Source organism: Mirounga angustirostris, unplaced genomic scaffold (assembly GCF_029215605.1).
Source record: "Mirounga angustirostris isolate CCGP_5_RB_7025 unplaced genomic scaffold, mMirAng1.0.hap1 SCAF_9, whole genome shotgun sequence".
NCBI classification, from domain to species: domain Eukaryota; kingdom Metazoa; phylum Chordata; class Mammalia; order Carnivora; family Phocidae; genus Mirounga; species Mirounga angustirostris.
In genome coordinates, this window is record NW_026991717.1 from 103,347,863 (window position 1) to 103,366,321 (window position 18,459).

Consider the following 18,459-nt stretch of genomic DNA (forward strand, 5'->3'; position numbering starts at 1 on the left):
TTGATCTGTAAAAAGTTCAATTAAAATACCCATTCAATTAAAATACCCACAATTTATGCTAAACAAGAAGTTAGAATATAGTCAGTATTGAGGCCTACAAGAACTGTCATAACCTGAACAGTAGTACTCAGAGAAGAAACCATTTGTAACTCAGGCCAAGTATGCCAGGTATACACACCCTTTACTGGGCTCACGCCACTATCACTCCAACTGTCACTTTCCTAAGAATGTAATTTACTCATTGAGTTTGGCAGCAGGATACTGCTGGACTTTGAACATCTGTGAAGTTCAAATAGCAAATCATTATACATGAATAGCTAACTACTATACAAACAACTCAAAACTATTATGTCATTTTCACGGCTTTTACGTAAAATTACGTACTACATTTTACAACTTACATATTTAAGAATGACAAACACCTAAACAATATTAAATTGGGTCTATCTATACAATCAATAAGCTGACTATCCCTAAGCTCCCTAAGCCAATCTAATGGCCATTCTATACATTTCCAAAGTATGAACGGCACATAAATATTCTACTGTGTGTTTTTATTTTTTTTTTGTTTTTTAAATTCACATCAGTATAGGGGCACCTGGCTGGCTCAGGTGGTAGAGCATGTGACTCTTGATCTCAGGGTTGTGAGTTCAAACCCCAAGCTGGGCATAGCTTACTTAAAAAAAAAAAATCACAATAGTATATATAGCTAATAGCCCTTTAAAAGAATAGACACTGGCTCTAAAGAAACCTAAATTTGAACAGCTAAAGCCACCTAAAACTATAGATGCCCTAACATCAGATAAATCTAAAACTGTATAACCAGATACACCTGGTTCTTCAGCTATTATGAGGCAGTTGACTTTTATACATATTCTATACAGGACTGATATCTAGGCTCAACAGTGGGGGCACTGTAACTGCACTGCAGAAATACAATTAGCCTTGGGGGGTGAGGGGGAAAGCTGGTACATTTTACTTTGATAAGACTACAAGGACACCTGGGTGGCTCAGTCAAACATCTGCCTTAGGCTCAGGTCATGAATCAAGTCCCACATATGGCTCCTTGCTCAGCGGGGAGCCTGCTTCTCCCTCTGCCTGTCGCTCTGCCTGCTTGTGCTCTCTCTCTCAGAAATAAAATCTTACAAAAAAAAAGACTACAAATTTATTTTCAGAAAAGGTAACAGAACCAGAGTGCCTGGGTGGCTCAGTTGGTTAAGCGTCTGCTTTCAGCTCAGGTCATGATCTCAGGGTCCCGGGATCAAGCCCTCCATCTAGCTGTGAACAGGGACCCTGCTCCTCCCTTTTCTCCCTGCTTGTGCTCTCTCTTGCTATCCTCTCTCAAGTAAGTACATAAAAATCTTAAAAAAAAAAAAAAAAAAAAAAAAATCCAGTACCTTATTACTGTAAACCTTCTTGGTATTACCTAAAAAGAGAAATAAAAAATGTTTTAAAGAACAAAGTTTTGGTTCAGAGATTACAAATAATAAAATATATTTAGACTATTAAAGCACTTATCTGATAAGCCTATCCATTTGCTTCTATTTCCATCATTCATAAAGGGACCTGAAAAATAAATGACAAAAATCAAGCTGTGTAGGTCATCAATATGTTTTGCACTTCAAATTAAGATTAAGAATTAATATTTTCTTATTTTGTAAAAACTCACTTATCCAGATGCTATTAAGAAACTAGAGAAAATCCACAAATGAAAATCAAATCTTAATGTAGAACACTCAATCAGGTATTTCTCTACTGAATTCCTGACCTTTGGAAATGGAACCCAGACTTGATCTTTTTACTTTCGCACTCTACCATTACCCATATTGTATTTGCAATGCCTAGATTATTATGTGGTTTTTCTTAAGAACTTGTACCACCTGCCAAAGAAAGCTTTCTAAAATGATTGTCACATTTCTCCCTCAGTCCTTTATGTGTTTCCCATAAAAGTTGTCAAACTTTTTTTTTTTTTTAAGATTTTATTTATTTATTTGACAGAGAGAGACACAGCGAGAGAGGGAACACAAGTAGGGGGAGCAGGAGAGGGAGAAGCAGGCTTCCCGCGGAGCAGGGAGCCCAATGCGGGGCTCGATCCCAGAACCCTGGGATCATGACCCGAGCCGAAGGCAGACGCTTAACGACTGAGCCACCCAGGCGCCCCAAACTATTTTCTTTTTAAAAAGGGAACTCCAAAACATGAAGTGTGTATGAGTGCAGCTATTCTTATCCCAACCAAGTAAAGCCTTTGTTCTACCACTGTCATGTGTATGCATCTATTATGGTGCTCACTGTAATAAATTAAGAGTACTCCCCCTTCCCTGCCCGTGGAAGTTGTTTGAGAAATCATCTTGGTATCTCCACTGGGTGTGAGCAGCCACACAGTAGGCATTCAAACGCTTAAAGGTACAAATTTTTAAAAAATGAATTTATAATAAATAATTGAAATTAAAATAATCCTAGTTAACTGGAAGATAAGGCATACTATTTAAAAACACTGAGGGGAGCTTAGGTGGCTCAGTCAGTTAAACACCAACTCTTGATTTTGGCTCAGGTCATGATCCTCTGGGTCTTGAGATCAAGTTCTGCACTGGGCCCCCTGCTGAGGGTGGAGCTTGTTTAAGATCCTCTTTCTCCCTCTGACCCTCTCTCTCAAACACTGGATCACAACTGTATTCATTGTGGGCTTCTAATGATGAACATGGTTTATGATTTGGGACAGCTCTGGAAATCCCAAACTCCGAAAATATATAAACTCTGGGGGACTAATTTTTTTTAACAGAAGCACTATTGTAATAGTTTTCTTAATAAAAGAAGGGCTTCTCTGCTACCACTAATCACAACAGCTTCAGAATAAGAAAATTAACATCCTAATTAAAACCAGGATAGCAGTTTAAAGCCCATGTCAGTTTCAAATGAGCTTTGTCATATAATAGTGTCACCTTTGGTAAATTAATTTCCTCATCTATAAAGTAAGGATTATGTACCATTTAAAATGGCATCAAAAACAGGAATACTTAGGTAGAAATTTAAATTTGTGTAAGACTCAATGTGGAAAATTATAAAATACAGGTGATACCAACAATGAACTACATAAACTTATTAGAAGTCTCAGTACTGTCAATTTTCCCTAACCTGATCTCTAGATATGATGTAAAACCCAGTTTACAAGAGGCTCTTTTTTTTTGGGGGGGGGGGGGAGATAGGAAATCAACAAGCTCTTTCTAAAATTTATACGGGAAAAGGAATTAGAATAGCCCAAACAATTTTGAGTAAGAAGACAAGGCCCACACCACCTGGTCTGAACACTTACTATAAAGTTCATGTAATAGATATTAATGGAACAGAGGAAGTCTAAAAAGAGACTCACAATAATGGTCAATTAACAAAAGTGAAAAGGTAAATCAGTGGAGAAGGATAGTGCTTTTTCACAAATGGTGCCAGGACAACTAGACATCCACATGCAAAAATAAACACCAAAAACCAAATCATAAGTTGTACCAAATACATAAGTCAAAGTGATCATACACCAAAACGTACCTCAACTAGAACTTTCTAGGAAGAAAACAAGATCTCTGAGACTGTTTTAAAAAAGGGTTCTCAGATACCATACCAAAAACATGATACATAAATACTCAATTTCACCACAATTGAAAGCTGCTGCTCTCCTCAAAACAATGAAAAAAAACAAAGACAAACTATAAGGGGAAAATATTTGCAAATCACCTGACACAGGACATGTGTCCAGAATGTATAAAGAACTCTCAAAATTCCAACAATAAGAAAACAATCCAAAAATGGGCAAATATTGGGGGCAACTGGGTGGCTCAAAGTGTCCCACTCTTGATTTCCACTCAGGTCATGATCTTGGGATTGTGAGACTGAGCCCCCTGTGGGCTCCAGCACTTAAGATTCTCCCTCTCCCTCTAAAAACAAAACAAAAATGGGCAAATATTTGAACAGACAATTCAAATAAACAAAACTAAGTATCTTCTTAAACTATACCACCCCTTTCAAGAGGTAACCACCATATTTCTATGTATCCTTCCACTCCATAAACACCCAACTCTCTTATTTTTTTAACTTTTTATAGATTGTATTTATTTTACAGAGAGAATGAGAGCACAAGCAGGGGGAGCAGTAGAAGGAGAGGGAGAAGCAGGCTCCTGATGCAGGGCTCATTCCCAGGACCCTGGGATCATGACCTGAGCCGAAGGCAGATGCTTAACCATCTGAGCCACCCAGGCGCCCCAAACACCCAACTCTTTTAAAAAGTAAAAGCCGGTGTACTGTGGTTAATACATAAAAGTTGTTGAATAGCAAGGGTCCTTACACATCTTGAGTTTTTGAAGTGTATGAAGTGTATGATTTGAACTTTGATTTTCATTATGTGGAAACAGAATTTTAGGAAGATTCATTTAAGTAGGGAGTTCAACTAATAATCCATATGGGAAAGGGAATTATTAAAAACTTTTAACCAGGAAAAGCCAACAAGGCTTCAAGACCCATGTATGCTGAGAGGATTATTCTTAAGACACCACCAAGAACAGGCTCTTGGATGGCTCAGTCGGCTAAGTGTCCCACTCTTGGTCACAGCTCAGGTCATGATCTCGTGGTCGTGGAGTGGAGCCCCAGGGTTCTGTGCTCAGGGCACAGAGTCTGCTTCAGATTCTTTCTCCCTCTTCCTCCCTCTCCAACAAATAAGATCTTTAAAAAAAAAAAAAGCATCAAGGAAATACTAATAATTTAGAGAAAGTGAAATGGTATACAAGAACTGGAGGCATAAAGACAATAACCTATCACCTTTAGTAGACTGGCTGGTTTGAGTCAGTAGCAACCAAGTGATAACAAGATTGAATACAAACATCTGGATGCCTATAACGTATCATATTGCCAGGAAAGATTAAATATAAACAAGTTAGGGCGCCTGGGTGGCTCAGTTGGTTAAGCGACTGCCTTCGGCTCAGGTCATGATCCTGGAGTCCCTGCATGGAGTCCCGCATCGGGCTCCCTGCTCGGCAGGGAGTCTGCTTCTCCCTCTGACCCTCCCCACTCACATGTGCTCTCTCTCTCTCATTCTCTCTCTCTCAAATAAATAAAATCTTTAAAAAAATATATATATATATAAACAAGTTAAATAAGATACATTCTTTACCCAGTGGGGAAAACATTTAAAAATCATTAGCAAGGTACAGCTTTCCCCTGCCATCTAGAAAAGTAGAAGTAGAAGGTTCCTATGAAACCTTTCATAAGCCAAAATGGCATAAAGTGAAGAAATTACAATTTATATTGAAAAATTTTTGACCATTCCCAAGCCCCAAAAATAACCTTTCTTAATCCTTTCTGATACTTTAGCATGCATCTTGCTAACAGATGCACAAAATATATGGAGATAAAAGGCAGAAGCTCACAGACACATTCAAAGGTATGGCGGCTTGATGCAGAGTGTAGTTCTCAGGGAAGGAGCCTTGCACTGCCACTCTCCCTGTCAGGGTACATGCTAACAGCTTGCTGCAAAACACACTGAACAATTTTTGCTTTTTGCCCTTTTTTGGTAAAAGTGAAAATCTTCTTCAGGCTTCTTTGGTAGCATTAACAGGTACCAATGTAGGTCTTTTGGTAAAAAAGAAGTACGGGGTGCCTGGGCGGCTCAACTGGTTAAGGGTCTGCCCTTGGCTCAGGTCATGATACCGGGGTCCTGAGACTGGCTGGTCCTGAGACTGGCTGGTCCTGAGACAGACTGGCTGAGACTGCTTAGCAGGGAGCCTGATTCTTCCTCTCCCAGCCCCCCAGCTCAGGCTCAATAAAATCTTAAAAAAAAAGAAGTAGCATAATGAACTTTTGTGGGTTTTTTTTTTTTTTTAAAGATTTTATTTATTTATTTGACAGAGAGACACAGCGAGAGGGAACACAAGCAGGGGGAGTGGGAGAGGGAGAAGCAGGCTCCCCACGGAGCAGAGAGCCCGACGCGGGACTCGATCCCAGGACCCTGGGATCATGACCTGAGCTGAAGGCAGTCGCTTAACCAACTGAGCCACCCAGGCGCCCCAAGTGGGGTTTGTTTTTTAAAGATTTTATTTTTGGGGGTGCCTGGGTGGCTCAGTCGTTAAGTGTCTGCCTTCGGCTCAGGTCATGTCCTGGAATCGAGCCCCACATCGGGTTTCCTGCTCAGCAGAGAGCCTGCTTCTCCCTCTCCCACTCCCCCTGCTTGTGTTCCCTCTCCTGCTGTGTCTCTCTCTGTCAAATAAATAAAATCTTTAACAAAAAAAAAAAAGATTTTATTTTTAAGTAATCTCTACACCCAATGGGGGGCTCGAACTTACAACCGTGAGATCAAGAGATGTATGCTCTACCAACTGAGACAGGCAGGTGCCCCATGTGTGCATGCTTTAATATGAATACATATACTGTGTGTAATACACACACACACACCCTGAACTTCAAATGTGTACTTTGGGAAGGGGGAGGAAGATAAATTCTGATAAACAAGGAAGGGAATCTAGGACAGTTTCCTAGAGATCTGGTGGATAAGATCTCCAATCAGTGAATTTAGGAGAAAAACTATAGATGTCAATAATTAGCAGAAAAAAACTTCTGAGATGCTAATAATTGAAACAAAGTAAAAAGGCTAATCTATATAAGACTATGAGGAAGAGAATCTAGATGACAGTGGGAATGCCTAACGGTTTTTCCATCCGATTCAAAGAACTAAGAATTCTCCACAGATCTGAATTTACAAGGTCTGACGTGAGGCCCAGGATTTGGATTTTGAACAAGTATCTGGTGTGATGCTTGTGAATACACTAAAATTTGAGAATCACTTATTTGGATTTAGTAAAAGAGAACATAACAGAGACAGTTAAAGGGTTTCAAGAGATGAGATTTCTGTTATAAAGCAAAATGGAGAATGAAGCTGTAGGGCATGATGGTTATTGATGAAAACTTTTTTTCCCTGGATTTTAGAGAAACACAGGTCTTAGAAATAGGAACACATACCTAGACGATGAAAAGGAAAGTTTCTGGTAGAAACTTTATAGTAGATGGTTTCAAATATCTCATGATTTGGTATCAGTTTCCTGAACATTTCCAACATGAGGGTGGACAAAAAGCATAAATGCACAGGGATTAAACAGCATTTTCTTATTTTACTGACAGGTCAAGAAAGAGAAACAAAGCTCTGACTTAAGGAAGATCAGGTCAATTTGGTCAAAGAAAATTTTATAGAACTTGGTTCCACACGGCAAAAGAACCTTAATACAAGATTCCCTTACCAGCAATATGAGGGGATTCCGGTTTACATTGAAAATATGTTCCATGTGATCATGTCTTTTCCATGTGTATCTGTCGTATTTTTCCATTATGTCTCAAAAGTAAAGGCTTTAAGAAAGAAAAAAAAAAAAAGAAAAAGAAAATATGTTCCACTAACACATTCTATTAACACCTAATTAGAAGTTCATTTCACAGGAGAAAAAAGTAACAGACAGAGGTGCCTGGCTGGCTCAGTTGGAAGAGCATGTAACTTTTGATCTCAGGGTCCTGAGTTCCAGCCCCAGGTTGGGTGTAGATTACTTAAATAAATTAAAAAAAAAAAAAAAGTAACAGATAATTAGTCCCATATAACTAAATGTTCTATTTACTATTTCAGTTGCAAAAGAATTCTTAAAATCATTTTACTGCAAACTCTTCCTCCAAAGATATTCAATATTCACAATGTAGCCAATTTCTATTTGAATCACCATTGACCTTTTACCTGTCCCTACTGAAAAAGGAGTAAATGTGTGGTTGAATGGAAGTTTTTTTGATATTTCTAGAGAAAAAGTCTACTAGAAATGAACACAGATCCTTCCTTTGCAGGCAATATAATGATTCATTCACTAACTGAAATACATTTGACATGGAAAGCCTAAAGGCAAGCCACAAAGTTGGCAAGTCATGCACTAATTATTTCTGACAACAAAAAGTTTCTTTTCCTTCCTGGCAATCCTCTCTTCCAGGATATAAAGCCAAATGAAGCTTTCTGACAAATCACTTGTAAACACGATGTGCCATCTTCTCATCCCCACCCCATCTAGATATCTGGACATCTTCCAAACTGAAATTCAGGAGAGATGCTTTAAACATGAAACTCAGGCTCGTCTACTCTAAATCCATTCTTTCCCCTAAATGGAAATCTGACAAAACAGGAAGTACTTGGCAGCATATAGGAGCAAGTTCTGTAGCTTACGTATTTACTGGTTAACAAACTATTTTTTCGTGACTGTGTAATAAAATGCAGAACTTCACATGTAAGAGGAAAACAAAAAATTTGCCTTGATTACCAAGGTTCCCTTGGCAATTTAAAGGTCTTAAGGACAATTATCACACAGTTCACTGAGGAATAAGAAACGGGAAGATGGCTTTTATTTCTGTTATATTCTTTCAAATCCACCCCCCCAATCCTGTCTGACCAAGATCTAAGCCACCAAAATTATACAAACCCTGGAAGCAATTTTAGGACTACACATAAAACTAAGAAACAAATATTAAAAGGAAAAAAAAATAAGATTTTTGGTTTGGTTTGAGGGAATCAACTTGGGAGAAAAGATTTTGTTTATGCTTCAACAGGATTGGGTAGCCCCAAACACAAATAAATATAAATCCGTAAGTGGGCCATTAGGATGAACAGACTCAATAACACACCATGAAACATACCATAAGCCACTGAAAAGAAAAAAAGAAAATGAACCCCCCCTCCATGCCTTCTTTCAGCTGCTCCCTCCATCCTCCCCCAACCCCCCCAGCCCAATTCCATTGCTGTTGAAACTAGAAGTATTTCCAGGTAACAATTTCTATCTTGTTCTATCTTAACTTTTAAGCTATCACACTTATGAGTATAGCAGTATATCAAAGTGCCTCGTAAATGTTAGACTAACAAATGATGTAAGGCATTATTATCTAGTCCATTTTTCCCACCCAAAAAGCAGGCCACAGTTAAGTCATGAAATCAATTCTGTCAGTCATAATAGGCTTAAAAAAAAAAAAGTGAACTACCAGAGAAAATACTGGAGAACACTGTACTTTCATTTGTTGTATGTGGTCAGTACACACACATACACAAAATAGAAACTTCACTGTAATGAAATTAGTGATTTTCCTTAGCTATTATTTCAGCTACCTGTCTTACCAAACAATGAAAGCAATTAGAATGCCTATTAACTAAAACAGTGAGGTAGGTAGGACATTAAAGCTTCTGTCAGAATTTGATTCTATGTGATAGGAATCCCATGGGACAGGAATAGCAGCAACTTCCTTAAGTGATAAAATTATTGGGTCAATACCTGATACATCTGATTCAGATTCTCACAGGCTGTTAAAAATCAGTTAACCTTTCAGGGACATAAAGGTATTAGAAGCATGCTTGGTAATTCTTATTTGAAAAATATGGTGCTGGACTGGAACTCTCAAGTATATTAAGAGTTGTAAGTATCTAGCCCCGTGCCCTTTATCTCTAAAAGCAGATACTCAAGCAGAGTAATGTATCCCAGGTCACAACCAAGGAGAACAGGCTTATGATTAGAACACAGAACATATGGTTTTCGAATCCAGTGTTCCTATGTTAAGATGCTTATTCAATCCAACATCCCACTGAACTATTGTAGAAATTCGGAGAATTTTTGAGCTAAGAGTACATACTTGCCACTTTAGCTTTATGAATGCCTAACGTGAGCCTGATATTTTAACTTATCCCATTTCCCACCATTCCCATTTCATCTAAATCTAGAGGTCAAGACCCTCTCAACATTTCAGTAACTGAGGATCAAGTAAGTGTCCTCATGAAATATCTCACCCAGTTCCTCTTCTGATTACCTCTACTTTCCATGCCTAGAGGCATTATGGTGGTAAGAAAACTGTTACTTGTAAAGTGAGATTACTGATTGAGCCAGGTGGCTTATATGTTCTGTCATTGGCAGCAGATGTATTCTAAGCCCTGGCCAAACTTTTCACAAATTTGGACTACTGTTGATAAGGAAGATTGGTGGGCGGGTGGATCTGTGAAAAATCAGTTACTTAAAAAAACAAAACAAAACCAAACCTCCAATACCTCTGGTCGTTAATTAGATATACCACCTTTTAAAAAACAGCACAAAAACATTCTAATGGAAACCCTTGACCTGTGGACAGTCCCCCTAGTGCTCTACTCCCTATTATGTTCCTGAATCTGACTTAATTCTAAAACCTCAAGTGAGTCATTTTAAGTAACTGAACAGGCAAGATGTTCCTAGTGTACAAACACTGACAAAGCATATTTTTACTAACATGCATTTATCTATTAAATATCACCTTTTAGATTACTATACATCTTGTAAGCTTTCACTCCACAAGTGAGTGCCTAAGTGCCAAGGTTTGCGACAGGTTCTAAACTTACAAAGGTGTATAAGGTACAGTTCTCTGTCTATAAGGATGTCTGAATTTAGTGAAGGGATATCTAAGTGAATAAAAAGCTACAATGTAAGACAGAAAGTGACAGGAATCATGTTAAGAATATATGAAATTCATATGGACAGATGACCTATAGCTATAGAGGTTATCAACAAAAGTTTCACTTAAAAAGCAGTCTTTGGGGCACCTGATGGCTCAGATGGTTAAGCGTCTGCCTTCGGCTCAGGTCATGATCCCAGGGTCCTGGGATCGAGCCCCACATCGGGCTCCCTGCTCCTTGGGAGCCTGCTTCTCCCTCTGCCTCTCTCTGTCTGTCTCTCATGAATAAATAAATAAAAATCTTAAAAAAAAAAAAAGTTTTGACTGTGTGGTGATACAGGAACATCCTAGATTGTGGGAAAAGTGTAAATAAAAACAAAGACCAGGGAAAACACAGAGTTTGTACAGGGGAGCCATGATAGTTTTAGTGTGACTGCAAATTAGTTTGGAGAGAGAGGTCTAGAATGCTAGGTCTAGACTGGGAGGTCTAGAATGGGAGGCAGAGTCTAGAAGCTTTATTTCTGTATATAACATATTCTTTTAAAAGCTGCCAGAGTGACAGTACGTAACAGCATCAGACACACTAACACCACCTAATATCTGATTGCTTCCTAAACACTTGGCATCATTCTAAGCACTTTACATGTATTAACTCATTTAATAGTAATTCCAACATTGTCAGGGCAGTTCTACATATATCATCCCCATTTTACAGATACGGCAGAGAAGTTAAGAAATTTGTTGTAAACCACCCTTCTCACAAAAAGCCTGGCCACACCTACACATTCTAAAGCTGGAAGTATCTTCTTTGCTATCCCTGAACTATTTTTAAAAGCTATCATTCTTTTTTTTTTTTTTTAAGATTTTATTTATTTATTTGACAGAGAGACACACAGTGAGAGAGGGAACACAAGTAGGGGGAGTGGGAGAGGGAGAAGCAGGCTTCCCGCTGAGCAGAGAGCCCGATGCGGGGCTCGATCCCAGGACTCTGGGATCATGACCTGAGCCGAAGGCAGACACTTAATGACTGAGCCACCCAGGCGCCCCTAAAAGCTATCATTCTAATTGGGGCCCAGAGAAGACCTAAATCCTGTAAGTAGCTCCAATCTTACTCAATCTTTGAAAAGTAAAAGGTATCAAAGTTAAGGGATTAATAAAAGGAAAGCAATGGAAACATACAAATAACCACATTCTCACTGCAAACAAAAAATGCTGAAAATGTTATAATGCATAAATGTTTCTGAATGTATTAATTACTTTTTCCTCAATCTGTAAACAGATTGTTTTGTAACTCAAAGCCAGCACTATGATGGGAAAAATTTTTAAATGCTTATTTAAATGAGATCAAAGACAATTTTGATATATGTAACAAAGTGGCTCAAATTTCATAAGCTCATATCCCAAATGGGTTAAGTTTTATAAAAATGGATTAAAAAGGCAAACCAAAAAGAAAAAGGGAAAAAAATTAATATTGATTGATAAACTGATATTTAAAAAGCTTGTTTTTTCTAAAACAAAATCATAACTCTTCCCTTGCTAAAGAGCAGAAAACATAAGATTTTCTAAAGCCCTAAGAAAAAAGGGACCGAGAGAGTTAACTAGTAAAAGTAAGCTCTTCTTCTTGAAGAATACTCAAAAATTAGCCTAATCCATGTTTTCTTTTTTAAGATTTTATTTATTTATTTATTTATTTATTTAACAGAGAGAGAGACAGCGAGAGAGGGAACACAAGCAGGGGGAGTGGGAGAGGGAGAAGCAGGCTTCCCCGCAAAGCAGGGAGCCTGATGTGGGGCTCGATCCCAAGACCCTGGGATCATGACCTGAGCCGAAGGCAGACGCTTAACGACTGAGCCACCCAGGCGCCCCATCCATGTTTTATTTCTAATTGGTTTTTTTTTTTAATATTTCTAATTGTTCAAGCCCTTCCTTATCAGTATAAGTGATAAAATAAAAGTGGTTTCCAAAAACAAGACAATTAACATTTTTACTTAGATTTTAGATATTTAAAGACTCTTAGCTAAACATTCATGTTCCACACACATCTGTTACCTCTCTGTATTTTGTTAAAATTAAAAGAAAACACACAAAATTTAGTCCACTGGGAAAAAGAGGGGAAGATATTTCACCCCACATATCTGAACACTTTAAAAGCATACATATATTTTGTAAGATGTTATCTTAAAACTGTATTTTTTTAAATAACGAAGAACTGACCTCTCCCCTTTAGTCTGAGAATCATCTGGCTTCCCTGCACTTATTTTACTTACTAATCCACTTTAACTTTTCAATTTAAGTTGTACTTTATTTATTTATTTTTTTGTTTATTTATTAAGTAATCTCTAAACCCAACGTGGGGCTCAAACTCACCATCCTGAGATCAAGAGTCGCATGCTCTTCTGACTGAGGCAGCCAGGTTGTACTCTAAAGATCAGAAATAAGAAAGCCTTGATAAAAACACTAAAATCTAATGGAAGGATGGAATTAGAATTCAAAATACAAGGGCGCCTGGGTGGCTCAGTTGGTTAAGCAACTGCCTTCGGCTCAGGTCATGATCCTGAAGTCCCGGGATCGAGTCCTGCATCGGGCTCCCTGCTCGGCAGGGAGTCTGCTTCTCCCTGTGACCTTCCCCCCTCTCATGTGCTCTCTCTCTCTCTCTCACTCTCTCAAATAAATGAATAAATAAAATCTTAAAAAAAAAAAAGAATTCAAAATACAGAAAACAATGTAAGGTAGAGCATTTGCCTTGTCCCAGTTAGGGACCTCAAAGGCACTTTGATAAAGAATAAATGCTTACCAGACATTTCAAGCTCTAACTAGCATGTTTAAAACTGATTTCATTTTCCTTACTAATCAGTGGCCTTTCCTGACCTTCCAAATTTGTTAAAGGTATGAACTATTCCCCCCTCTTTAAAATCTAGAGTGTTTTGTTTTCTTCTTTACCTCTGTAATCAAGTAGAGATCACATGCTGCCAACTCTTTTTCTCCCTCCCCCCCATCCCCACAATCTCTTGCTCACCTATTCCTTCCTCTTTCTCCAGGTCCTACTTTAGTTTCAAGCATGCTGATGCACTGCAACAGTATCTTTATTTATTTATCTTTTTAAGATTTAGAGAGAGGGCACTAGAGCAGGAGGGGGGGGGGGAGAGAAACCCAAGCAGACTCCACACAGAGCCCACCGCAGGGCTCAGAACACTCAGCAGGGCTCAGAACACTTAACGGAATACTTAATCAACTGCAGTGCCCCCACTGCAACAGTATCCTAACTGTCTCTCTACCTCTAATTCCTGTGTCATTTCTTCAGTCACACTGGACACTGTTTCCAAATGATTTTCCAATAATACATCTTGGGTACACTGTACCTCTCTGTGTCTATTCAAAAACCCTCAAGAAAAATAACTAAAATTAAAAAGGAAGACTGTATGGAAACATATCTGCAGCAAATTACTACTAAATATATAACAAACTCAAAGAATTAAGAAATAAAATATCAAGACTGCTACATAAATGGATAGAGATCTTGAAGACAGAACTTGTCTATTACTATGAATCAGTAAGTGAAATTACAGAAAAAGGTCCCACTTCACTAGTTAACAACAAAAATACTACAAAGAAAAGGAGAGCTCAACATATTATGCACCTATTAAATTAGCAAAAATGATTATAATTATAGGCTACCCAATGCTTACAGCTAAACTTAGGGAGTGACAATTAATCCTAAAAGAACGGTCCAAAAGACAGAAGATACTGTATGCACACAGATGATAATTATAACACAATACTGAGAAACCAGAAACCCAAAAGGTCAAGCAACAGAAGAATGAAGTTGAAACAGTCTGATTAAGTATCTTCAGACATTAAAATTATAACAGGGACTGTTGGTCACATTGAATGCTTATTACAATGTTAAAGGAACAACGAAAAATAAAAGTTCATCTAATTATAAAGGAAAAATATGCATACGAACAAGGAAGACGGAAATTTTAAAAATCTGAAGTTAGAGTGGGATTAAAAGTGATTTTTTTTTTAGTTCCATTTTGGTTTGTAAAATTTGAGAATAGAACAAAAATAATTTTCATTTCCTGCTCAATCCCAGCTTTCAAGGCCCTCTCAAGGTTCCCAAACCTGTATAGAGGACAAGCACCCCATATAATTCCTGATGTGCAGCTAATTCTAGAAATGTTGATAAACTGGCCTCACACAATTTTCCCCTTGTAATCTTTAGTCACCCATCTTCTCCAAACTGGTTTATTTACTACCCCAAACAAAGCTTTCTTCATATAAATGAATTCTTGATCACAACTTTCCATCCACTAAGAAAGTCTAAGATTGTCCCTTCTTCTAATTTTACAAATTATATCTCACTAACCTTGAAAATCCTTCAATGATCACTAAGTAAATTTCTTCTTGTTCTGCATTATAAAACAATGTGGCTTGGGGCGCCTGGGTGGCTCAGTCAGTTAAGCGTCTGACTCATATTTTGGTTCAGGTCATGATCTCAGGGTTGTGAGATAGAGCCCTATATCCGGCTCTGTGCTGGGCATGGAGCTTGCTTGCCTGCTTAAGATTCTCTCTCTTCCTCTGCCTCTAATCCTTCCTCAAAAAGAACCCAAACAAATAAGAAAAAAAACCAAAACTACAATTTGGCTTTTAAAAAACAATTAGATCTGATTGTATACTGAACTTCGACAAATCTATTATTCTCGTAAGCCATGATTTAAATCTTTAAAAACCTACCTAAATTGAATCTTTTGAAATAACTATATTAACTTTCCGTGTTTAATTATGTTTTCTGTTTAACAATAAGCTCCTTGAACATAGATCCTTGCCATGTAGAAACACCACCAGATACCTAGATCAGCTTGAATCCAAATCCTACAATACGTCACTCTAGTTTGAATTATATGTGGAAAAACCCCAGGCATCTATGCCTCCAGGTGGCCATAAAAATCAGCAGTGACACCTAATAGGGCAAAAAGACTATACAGGGATTGCAAAGATTGCTTTGTTAACAAATAAGCAAATTATGTAACTTTCCAAAAAATAACGAAACCATTAGGAGAGCAGGTACATTCAACACAGCAATCTGTTCTATTTCTCAACATAGACATTTACAGAAACTGTACGGCGGAACAAATTTGATCATTTTTCAAGATACAGGTATACGTGACATACATACATAAAATAGCAACAGCCGATCTTAATTACTAAATAAAAGGTAAAGTAAAACTACATACCAGAAATACAATTTTCAATAGCAGATCCAGGTCTTCTAAAACTGGAACATATTCCTTCATTTTCCCACAAAATGAGGTTTATTCTAAAAGACAAAGACTTCCTTTAGTTTTGAGTATGAGTTTGAGTTTGAATCCTCAGAACATAGACTATTTTATAATCTCCTTAAAAAACAAAGAAACAAATACTTCCGTTCTAAACACTTTTACTGATGAGATCCCTGTATGTCAACTATTTTAACATGGGCTCAAAAAAAATCAGGAAAATGTTCAATGTTCCGTGATTAAAAATCCAGAAATGGGAACCACATGAATGGATAAACTAATCCATAGGAATGTTCTAATTTTGAGATTTCAGTGTAAAATACTACCTTAAGAAGCTAATTACATAGCTTCATTTGAAGCCCTGACCAAATAAAGCATTCTGCTTTCAAAATAGCTTTTCATCATTGACACACCATTAAAAATTTTGATGATTTTGATTTTGTAGGGAACATTATTCTATTAGTTTGGGCTCATTGAAATAGGTTACGAAAAACAAATCTATCATAATGAATTTTCTCTCATTAATACCTAAAAGATGGTCTAGTGACTGTTAATATTCATCTATAGTCACCTTCCATTAATATATCTAAAATCCTCAAGAATTCTCAATGGGCTCTCTAAATCTGTATTACATTAACAATTACAAATCAATATTAAAACAAGTATTTGGATCATTATAAGAATTTTGAAGGCTAAGATAGCACCATCTGTGGAACATTACAAGTTCTTAGAAAAGTATTACGGTTAAAGAAAACATTAAGTTGGTTTATTTCACATATTTTACAAGAGTGCATACAGGTTCATAACAAACACTGACAAAGCACCTATCATGTAATCAGGTAGGGAAACATAACAGTGATAAAAATTTCAGTTGCTGCCCTCTGGGAGTGGAGTCTCAAATAAAGAGCCTAGCAACTGCAAAACAAACGTGATGAGAGACAATATAAAGGGTACTATGAGGGTACAAAAGCACCATGAGAATGCACATAAAGATGGAAAACTTTAAGGAAAGCTACGAGGAAACATAAAATAAACTCACTAACTATATCATAAAAACAGTGTTTGTTTTTAGTATCCTCTAAATGTCACTTCTGTGTAGCAAAATATTCCACTATACAAATACCTAACTAGAGTCAAAAATATATTAAATTTAAGAAATCACTTGTAAGGTCCAATAAAAATTCTCAGAATTATTTTACTCTATGTGTGACTTAAAAATTATAATTCTACTTGAATAAAGAGACCCAGGAGAGAAAACTAAAAAATAAAGAAAAAAAAAAAAAATAGGGGGGAAAAGGAAAAAGGACAGCAAAAAATATAAGTGCAGTAAGAACAACGCTTTCTGATGGACAATTGTACAAAGACTAAAGCCTTAAATGTATAATCCTTTTGGCCTTTTATTTCCATTTCTAGGACTTTATTCCAAATAATCAGGAATGTACAGAATGCCTAGGTATTTTAGCCACAGACGACAGTTCTCAGGCAAAATCTCTTGTAAAACACGCACAAGGATACCAAACATTACATTGCTATTATAGAAAAATTAAGGTATCAGATTATATAAAGTATGGTACATCTATCCTATAGAGCACTATGCAACCATGAAAAATGCTTTATGGACAAAATGTTTCCCATGTTCCAAGTATTTTCCATAAAGAAGAAAACATGAGTGACAAAATGAGCACAGCTAGAATGACCTTTATTTTATAAAGCAAAGCTGATGAAAATGAGAAACCCCTCTGCATTATATGTAACTACAGTATAAACTGTAATTACCTTTTGGTGGAAGGAATACAAGAGATTTTTGTTTTCTTCTTTTGGCTTTTTAGTAATTTCCCAGTGCTCACTGACATGCATTATTTGGATCAGATAGTACTTTTAAGTTGGGTAGTGGAATTATAGGTGATTACCCCCTGGACAGTTCAGCAGTATTGTATTGTTTTACTATTTTACTAAGAAAAAATAAATCACTTCTCTTTTAAACTTTTAATGACCTATCTTTTCTACACACTAAAATTTTTCAGTAAGGAAAAAAGAAATCCTGAAAATGTTCATATTATTCTGTGATAAAAATATTAAATATTTAAAAATTTAGAAATGGGAACTACCTGAATGGATAAATTCGTAAGTATGTGCTAAATTTGAGATTTCATTCTACAAGATCACATCAGGAAGCTAATTATACAGATTCATTTGAACCCCTGACCAAACCAAGCTTCTTTCAATGACTGTTCTTCCATTTTCGCTATTTATGGCTCTACTGGTACACAGCACTGGTCCATAAAAACTTTTCCAGTCTACCCAATTCTAAAGATTTTTACAGAAATTATAACTCACCTCAGTGATACTTAGGATATGTCACTGAAAGTCTTGTTTTCTTCAGACCAACTGCCAAAAAAACCCCAAGAAGTTATTAAATCACACAATCGTTTCTAGTCTGGATACCCATCAATACAGCAATAGGGTTCAAAAGAGAGGCATTAGGAGCATAATTTTAAGCAGCTATCCAGACCAGTGTGCCTAGGTCACTCAAAAATACCTACAGTCCACTTTCTTAAGTAATTTTGAAAAAAATCACTGCTATGAATGAAAATTTTAGGTAGTTATTCTTTTTGAGTAAATTTAATCAACGTGGATTTTCGACGATATTTCACATTTTTTTATTTCATTCTTTAAAACAACTTGCCAATTCAAACTCCATTCCCACCATTTCAAATGTGTTTTTTAA

At 37.0% G+C, this 18,459-nt stretch overlaps 1 protein-coding gene across 7 annotated transcripts in view; it reads right to left on the reverse strand.

Moving 5' to 3' along the window:
- Nucleotides 1-18,459, reverse strand: part of ARMH4 (armadillo like helical domain containing 4) — a 230,560-nt gene that overhangs the window by 211,094 nt on the left and 1,007 nt on the right. For 5 of the 7 annotated variants that reach the window (XR_010405202.1, XR_010405201.1, XR_010405200.1 and 2 more), the window contains exons 2-3: nucleotides 18,069-18,119; nucleotides 15,690-15,772 (exon numbers count right to left, since the gene is read on the reverse strand). Coding sequence is in view for 4 of the 7 variants with exons in the window: in XM_064571103.1 (XP_064427173.1) it covers nucleotides 15,690-15,749 (60 nt within the window). In the remaining 3 variants the exon portion in view is untranslated. The remainder of the gene's footprint in view (nucleotides 1-15,689; nucleotides 15,773-18,068; nucleotides 18,120-18,459) is intronic. The other 2 variants (XM_064571104.1, XM_064571102.1) reach the window with 1 other exon arrangement.